This window comes from Pavona decussata, unplaced genomic scaffold (assembly GCF_977016875.1).
Source record: "Pavona decussata unplaced genomic scaffold, jaPavDecu1.1 SCAFFOLD_679, whole genome shotgun sequence".
NCBI classification, from domain to species: domain Eukaryota; kingdom Metazoa; phylum Cnidaria; class Anthozoa; order Scleractinia; family Agariciidae; genus Pavona; species Pavona decussata.
In genome coordinates this window covers 917-9,487 of record NW_028145891.1, presented here as the reverse complement: position 1 = coordinate 9,487, position 8,571 = coordinate 917, and the positions used below count along the sequence as shown (strand labels likewise).

At 37.6% G+C, this 8,571-nt stretch overlaps 1 protein-coding gene across 1 annotated transcript; it reads left to right on the top strand.

The window, feature by feature from the left end:
* Nucleotides 1–2,848: 2,848 nt before the first annotated feature.
* Nucleotides 2,849–5,426, top strand: LOC146449016 (uncharacterized). Its single transcript, XM_085102044.1, has one exon. It carries the CDS (start codon nucleotides 2,853–2,855, stop codon nucleotides 4,575–4,577), a length of 1,725 nt encoding a protein of 574 aa, XP_084958170.1. The 5' UTR covers nucleotides 2,849–2,852; the 3' UTR covers nucleotides 4,578–5,426.
* Nucleotides 5,427–8,571: the final 3,145 nt, after the last annotated feature.

Sequence of the window (8,571 nt, the reverse complement as noted above, 5' to 3'; positions counted from 1 at the left end):
CATTATTTTCCCACGTAGCAATTAGCAGTCGAACTCTATTGAAGCAGCCCAAGTTTAGTTTCTTGTTTATTTCACATTCGTTACGGACTTTACTAAGCATCGCACATCAAGAAATAAAAGTCTTGATTACTAGGTGCAGAAGTTGTTAATTGCACTATTTCATGACAAAAGGGGTAACAATCATCTGGTACCGTCAGGATCATTGTTAATCATGTTGTCACATTTTGAAAAAAAGATGGCAATGAAAATTTGTCCAAGAATCTAAAATCACTGGGTGAAGGTTGTTTTGTCCGCAAATACCGTGAAATCCGCCCTACCTACAGTTTTCTTCGAAGAGCAAGAACTTCCACTCTCTGACAATGTACTAGTTTACAGCAGAATTTTTTTCATGGAACTGTTAGATAAATTTTGCTAACTGTAACTGCCTTCCAATGAACATTTTGAGACATCTAAAAGAGAGGTATTAGGCCATGTTGCATCAGTCATATTACGCAAAATCCGTGAAATCCACCCTAACACCACAGTTTTCTTGCTGGTCTTTGAACTTCCAGTTTGAAGTGGCAGTTGACAGGCTGATATCTTTTTCTAAAATACGGCGGATTTTACGGATTTCACGGATGTTTAGAATAAGCATGATTTTTAAATACTTCCTTTTTTAACTGCAAGTATCTTATATATCTTATAATATATTAATATATTCCCTTCTTAGATACTTACAGTTTAAAAGAGGAGTATTAAATGACATTTGAATGTACGATTTCCGTAAAATCCGTGAAATCCACCCTAAATATAGTTTTCTTGCTGGCTTTTGAACTTCCAGTTTTGAGTGGCAGTTGACAGGCTGATATCTTTTTCTAAAATACGGCGGATTTTACGGATTTCACGGATATACATAATTTAATACTTCCTTTTTTATCTGTAAGTATCTAATATATATTAAATATATATGATATATTACTATATTCTCTTCAAAGATCCTTACAGTTTAAAAAAGGAGTATTAATTGTTATTTGTATGTACAATTTCCGTAAAATCCGTAAAATCCACCCTAACTAGAGTTTTCTTGCTGGTCTTAGAACTTCCAGTTTGAAGTGGCAGTTGACAGGCTGATATCTTTTTCTAAAATACGGCGGATTTTACGGATTTCACGGATATACATAATTTAATACTTCCTTTTTTATCTGTAAGTATCTAATATATATTAAATATATATGATATATTAATATATTCTCTTCAAAGATCCTTACAGTTTAAAAAAGGAGTATTAATTGTTATTTGTATGTACAATTTCCGTAAAATCCGTAAAATCCACCCTAACTAGAGTTTTCTTGCTGGTCTTAGAACTTCCAGTTTGAAGTGGCAGTTGACAGGCTGATATCTTTTTTTAAAATACGGCGGATTTTACGGGTTTCAGGGATATTTAGAATATATGCATTATTTAATACTTCCTTTTTCAACTGCAAGTATCTTATATGTATTGTAATATATTAACATCTTCTCTTCTTAGATATTTGCAGTTTAAAAGAGGAGTATCAAATGACATTTGTATGCACATTTGTATGTACAGTTTTCTTGCTGGCCTTTGAAGTTGCAGTTGACCTGCTCATTTGTTTCCTTAAATACAGCGGATTTTACGTATTTGGCAGTTTTCTGAGAGTTCCCTTTCAAAAAGTGAACTTTAAACTAAGAGAGGACTGTTTCGGACCTCTTTGTTCGTTCTCAGAGTTGCAACGACATCTATGGAATTGGTGCTTTTAAAATCAGCAAGCAAACTCAACGAAAATCAAAAGCACTCCAAACCTAATGGTTGCCATCACCTCTGTCCAACTACACTGCTAGAAACAGATTAGAAACATTACGCCAAGATATTTTGCTCAAAAAATCACAGGGAACAAAAATTTTGGGAAACGATCTTCTACATTTCCCAAAATTTGATCCTGGCGCATTTTGCTGCCTTCGATTGAATGAGACTTCACCAAATTTTAAAGACCGTTTTCATTTCGCCGAAGCGCTTGACTTACGCTTTTTGGATTTTTTCTATAGTCTTTGACTCTTTTTTTCGCTGATTTTAAGTTTCGTTGGCTGTTCCTATATTCCAAAAGGAACGTTCCTCTAGTATGGACTGTTCCTCGTTTTTGTGTTCCTATTGACTATAAGAGGACCAGATGTTTTACAAGGTAGGAACAAAACGTTCACTTAAGTGTAAAAGAGGAATATTTCGTTCCGAGTTCCCAATTGTAAATGGAACATATTGTTCTCAAATTGATAAATTAGGACTGTTTTGTTCCGAGTTCCTATCTGTGCATGGAACACATTGTTCCGAAATTGACAAATAAGGACTGTTTTGTTCCGGGTTCCTATCTGTAAATGGAACACATTGTTCCCAAATTGGTCATTTAGGACTGTTTTGTTCCGAGTTCCTTTCTATTGATGGAACACATTGTTCCCAAATTGGTCATTTAGGACTGTTTTGTTCCGAGTTCCTATCTGTTGATGGAACACAGTGTTCCCAAATTGGTCATTAAGGACTGTTTTGTTCCGAGTTCCTATCTGTGAATAGAACATATTGTTCCCAAATTGGTCGTTTGAGAACAGATTTTGGACCATTTTTCTACGCATTCCCATTTTGTTCCCAAATTAAGGTTGCCTTTGGGAATGAGGCAAACAAGAAGGCGCGCTCAGACCTGCTTGGGCGAGTTTGGTGGCATGTCACTGTCATGAATTTTGCACAATAGTAATGAGGGCGGGCAAGTAAGGGCATGCTTTGGCAAATGCAAACATATATGCAGTTCCTTTGCTCGTCATCCGCTCCTCGGTTATGGTTCAGATTTAAAGGAGATCGTGTTGACTAGATGTGCTTAAAAGGCAAAATGAGCAAGAAGTATAAAGTCGATTGGTCGGATATCGATGGAGCGTCGCCCAAACCGAAACGGCTTCACTTGGAAAAAGATGAAACCAACAGCTTGTATCACTGCCCAATACAAGAGTGCGACCATGATGGATTTCAAAGTCAAAGAGGGTGCAGAAAACATGTTTATAACAAGCACAGTTGGTTCTTTTATTTTGATGAAAAGCCCAATTCGAAAGAAATCACAGATTCGCGAAATGTTCCGATGGTGAAACCAATTCAAGATCGAACAACTGAAACCACAAAGCATGCCGTAAAGATACTTCCTTCGTTTTCATTATCGTGTGACATTGCCGAGTTGCTCACAAAATGGTTGACTGGAAGTGGTGGCGGTTACAAGAAGGATCGCGCAGCGCAACAAATAGTTACAAGATGCTTTAAGTTTCTAAGATTTTGCTGTGAAGACGAGGAAGAGTTGACTTTTGACGTGGTGGACTTTAGTTTATGTTCTCCAAATTTGTTGTTCAAGTTTATCGACTACTTACAAGACGAATGCAAGCTCGGCCATGGTGGGCGTTTAGGCTACATAGACGCCATTTCTGAAATGATCGACTTCAGAAAACTTCATGGCGCATCAGAGGCAGTCTTTCAAAAGTTCTCTGCAACAGAGTTGTACCTCAAAAGAGCGCGAAAGACAGTTGCAAAGATGATGCGATTGCAGTGGACACAAGATTTAGACATTGAAACACTGGAAGCAAGAGGCCACTGGGCAACAATGGAGGAGCTGTTGGAGGTCGTGAAATTCCATCTGCCGCGCTACGAAAATACCGTGAAGATGTGTAAATCGAGTCCAGCTCAAGTTAACCCCTCGGACTTGACATTTGCCACGAAATTCGTAGCCATGTATCTGTTCATCAAAGTGAAGGGGTCACGTCCTATGACTTATCAATATTTGACGGTGGACATGATTGATGCAGCTAAGAAAAAGGGTGGATTCATTGATCAGAAAACGTTCAAGACTGCCGGAAAGTATGGATTTGATTCTTTGATTCTTTCCGACGCAAACATGCAAGTGCTCAATGGCTATATCTCGTACGTTAGACCTTTGCTTAAACCCAAGTGTGATTTCGTTCTCGTCAACAGAAATGGAGGCCAGCATGGTAAATTGGGCGAGATCATGAGCAAACTGGTGTTTGATGCAATTGGAAAGTACATCCATCCCACGCGTTATCGCCAAATTGTTGAAACGCAGAGCCTCAACCAGCTCACTAGCGAAGAGCAGAGGATTTTGTCGGAAGACCAAAAACACAGCTCTGCCGTTGCTAAAGTTCACTATCAAAAACAACGATCCCGAGAAGTTGCTTTGAAGGGTCACGAGTGCCTACAGAAACTACAAGGCGCCAAGGGGTCAGAAGTGGACGAGGACGTCAACGCAAGACTCGGCGATTCAACTTCCACCGCCGGGCCTTCTGTTGAACCAGTGGAAAATGTCAACACCTCCCCCAAAAAGGACGCCCTGCCTAAAAGAATCTTGCGCTCTCAGAGGAACATTCGTCATGTTTTGAAATTCACAGCAGAAGAGGACTATTTTCTAAAGGAAGGAATAACTAAGCACGGATTTGGACAGTGGACAGCGATATTGAGAGATCTAGATTTCAGGTTTCAGGAGGGTAGAACTGCCGATTCTCTTAAGAAAAGGGCTGCTTCGAAAATTCCGTTGAGCGAATAAAACAACAACAACACTGCAAATGTAGTCAACGACGCAATCTTCATTTTAATTCTCTCTCTCTTTGTTTTTTTTTTTTTTTTTTTCAGTGGCAATTTTCTATCACCATTCACAAACACACTGATGTATATAATGTAATAATTTTATCAAGCCGACCTAACCTAGCCGTACATGTTCCAGTTCCAACTGTGTGTGTAATTCTGACCCAAAAACAAACTCTAGGTAATGTTAAACAAACTCGAGCATTCATTTTACATTTTCTCTGTGTCTCAGTGTTTCTCTATTTCTGCTGCTGGCTAAAATAGCTCAGAATTGTTTTGCGTGGCTTCTTGTCCCTGACTTGAGTTCGTTCTCCAGACTTGGGTCTTTTTCGCGAAGTTGATTACTAGGTGCAGAAGTTGTTAATTGCACTTTTTCATGACAAAAGGGGTAACAATCATCTGGTACCGTTAAGGTCGTTGTTGATCATGTTGTCACATTTCGAAAAAAAGATTACAATGAAAATTTGTCCATGAATCTAAAATCACTGGGTGAAGGTTGTTTTGTCCGCAAATACCGTGAAATCCGCCCTACCTACAGTTTCCTTCGAAGAGCAAGAACTTCCACTCTCTGACAATGTGCTAGTTTACCAGCAGAACATTTTTCACAGAACTGTTAGATAAATGTTATTTATAGTCCCTTTTCTAACTGTAACTGTCTTCCAATGAACATTGTAAGACATCTTCAGTGTAAAAGCGAAGTATTAAGTCATATTGCATTTTCATAGTTCTGATGTATATCACATAAGGCAAAACAAACGATTAAAGCAACATGTGTCGATGTAGTTCGTTAGACTCTATGACACATTGCTTACATTATTTTCCCACGTAGCAATTAGCAGTCGAACTCTATTGAAGCAGCCCAAGTTTAGTTTCTTGTTTATTTCACATTCGTTACGGACTTTACTAAGCATCGCACATCAAGAAATAAAAGTCTTGATTACTAGGTGCAGAAGTTGTTAATTGCACTATTTCATGACAAAAGGGGTAACAATCATCTGGTACCGTCAGGATCATTGTTAATCATGTTGTCACATTTTGAAAAAAAGATGGCAATGAAAATTTGTCCAAGAATCTAAAATCACTGGGTGAAGGTTGTTTTGTCCGCAAATACCGTGAAATCCGCCCTACCTACAGTTTTCTTCGAAGAGCAAGAACTTCCACTCTCTGACAATGTACTAGTTTACAGCAGAATTTTTTTCATGGAACTGTTAGATAAATTTTGCTAACTGTAACTGCCTTCCAATGAACATTTTGAGACATCTAAAAGAGAGGTATTAGGCCATGTTGCATCAGTCATATTACGCAAAATCCGTGAAATCCACCCTAACACCACAGTTTTCTTGCTGGTCTTTGAACTTCCAGTTTGAAGTGGCAGTTGACAGGCTGATATCTTTTTCTAAAATACGGCGGATTTTACGGATTTCACGGATGTTTAGAATAAGCATGATTTTTAAATACTTCCTTTTTTAACTGCAAGTATCTTATATATCTTATAATATATTAATATATTCCCTTCTTAGATACTTACAGTTTAAAAGAGGAGTATTAAATGACATTTGAATGTACGATTTCCGTAAAATCCGTGAAATCCACCCTAAATATAGTTTTCTTGCTGGCTTTTGAACTTCCAGTTTTGAGTGGCAGTTGACAGGCTGATATCTTTTTCTAAAATACGGCGGATTTTACGGATTTCACGGATATACATAATTTAATACTTCCTTTTTTATCTGTAAGTATCTAATATATATTAAATATATATGATATATTACTATATTCTCTTCAAAGATCCTTACAGTTTAAAAAAGGAGTATTAATTGTTATTTGTATGTACAATTTCCGTAAAATCCGTAAAATCCACCCTAACTAGAGTTTTCTTGCTGGTCTTAGAACTTCCAGTTTGAAGTGGCAGTTGACAGGCTGATATCTTTTTCTAAAATACGGCGGATTTTACGGATTTCACGGATATACATAATTTAATACTTCCTTTTTTATCTGTAAGTATCTAATATATATTAAATATATATGATATATTAATATATTCTCTTCAAAGATCCTTACAGTTTAAAAAAGGAGTATTAATTGTTATTTGTATGTACAATTTCCGTAAAATCCGTAAAATCCACCCTAACTAGAGTTTTCTTGCTGGTCTTAGAACTTCCAGTTTGAAGTGGCAGTTGACAGGCTGATATCTTTTTTTAAAATACGGCGGATTTTACGGGTTTCAGGGATATTTAGAATATATGCATTATTTAATACTTCCTTTTTCAACTGCAAGTATCTTATATGTATTGTAATATATTAACATCTTCTCTTCTTAGATATTTGCAGTTTAAAAGAGGAGTATCAAATGACATTTGTATGCACATTTGTATGTACAGTTTTCTTGCTGGCCTTTGAAGTTGCAGTTGACCTGCTCATTTGTTTCCTTAAATACAGCGGATTTTACGTATTTGGCAGTTTTCTGAGAGTTCCCTTTCAAAAAGTGAACTTTAAACTAAGAGAGGACTGTTTCGGACCTCTTTGTTCGTTCTCAGAGTTGCAACGACATCTATGGAATTGGTGCTTTTAAAATCAGCAAGCAAACTCAACGAAAATCAAAAGCACTCCAAACCTAATGGTTGCCATCACCTCTGTCCAACTACACTGCTAGAAACAGATTAGAAACATTACGCCAAGATATTTTGCTCAAAAAATCACAGGGAACAAAAATTTTGGGAAACGATCTTCTACATTTCCCAAAATTTGATCCTGGCGCATTTTGCTGCCTTCGATTGAATGAGACTTCACCAAATTTTAAAGACCGTTTTCATTTCGCCGAAGCGCTTGACTTACGCTTTTTGGATTTTTTCTATAGTCTTTGACTCTTTTTTTCGCTGATTTTAAGTTTCGTTGGCTGTTCCTATATTCCAAAAGGAACGTTCCTCTAGTATGGACTGTTCCTCGTTTTTGTGTTCCTATTGACTATAAGAGGACCAGATGTTTTACAAGGTAGGAACAAAACGTTCACTTAAGTGTAAAAGAGGAATATTTCGTTCCGAGTTCCCAATTGTAAATGGAACATATTGTTCTCAAATTGATAAATTAGGACTGTTTTGTTCCGAGTTCCTATCTGTGCATGGAACACATTGTTCCGAAATTGACAAATAAGGACTGTTTTGTTCCGGGTTCCTATCTGTAAATGGAACACATTGTTCCCAAATTGGTCATTTAGGACTGTTTTGTTCCGAGTTCCTTTCTATTGATGGAACACATTGTTCCCAAATTGGTCATTTAGGACTGTTTTGTTCCGAGTTCCTATCTGTTGATGGAACACAGTGTTCCCAAATTGGTCATTAAGGACTGTTTTGTTCCGAGTTCCTATCTGTGAATAGAACATATTGTTCCCAAATTGGTCGTTTGAGAACAGATTTTGGACCATTTTTCTACGCATTCCCATTTTGTTCCCAAATTAAGGTTGCCTTTGGGAATGAGGCAAACAAGAAGGCGCGCTCAGACCTGCTTGGGCGAGTTTGGTGGCATGTCACTGTCATGAATTTTGCACAATAGTAATGAGGGCGGGCAAGTAAGGGCATGCTTTGGCAAATGCAAACATATATGCAGTTCCTTTGCTCGTCATCCGCTCCTCGGTTATGGTTCAGATTTAAAGGAGATCGTGTTGACTAGATGTGCTTAAAAGGCAAAATGAGCAAGAAGTATAAAGTCGATTGGTCGGATATCGATGGAGCGTCGCCCAAACCGAAACGGCTTCACTTGGAAAAAGATGAAACCAACAGCTTGTATCACTGCCCAATACAAGAGTGCGACCATGATGGATTTCAAAGTCAAAGAGGGTGCAGAAAACATGTTTATAACAAGCACAGTTGGTTCTTTTATTTTGATGAAAAGCCCAATTCGAAAGAAATCACAGATTCGCGAAATGTTCCGATGGTGAAACCAATTCAAGATCGAACAACTGA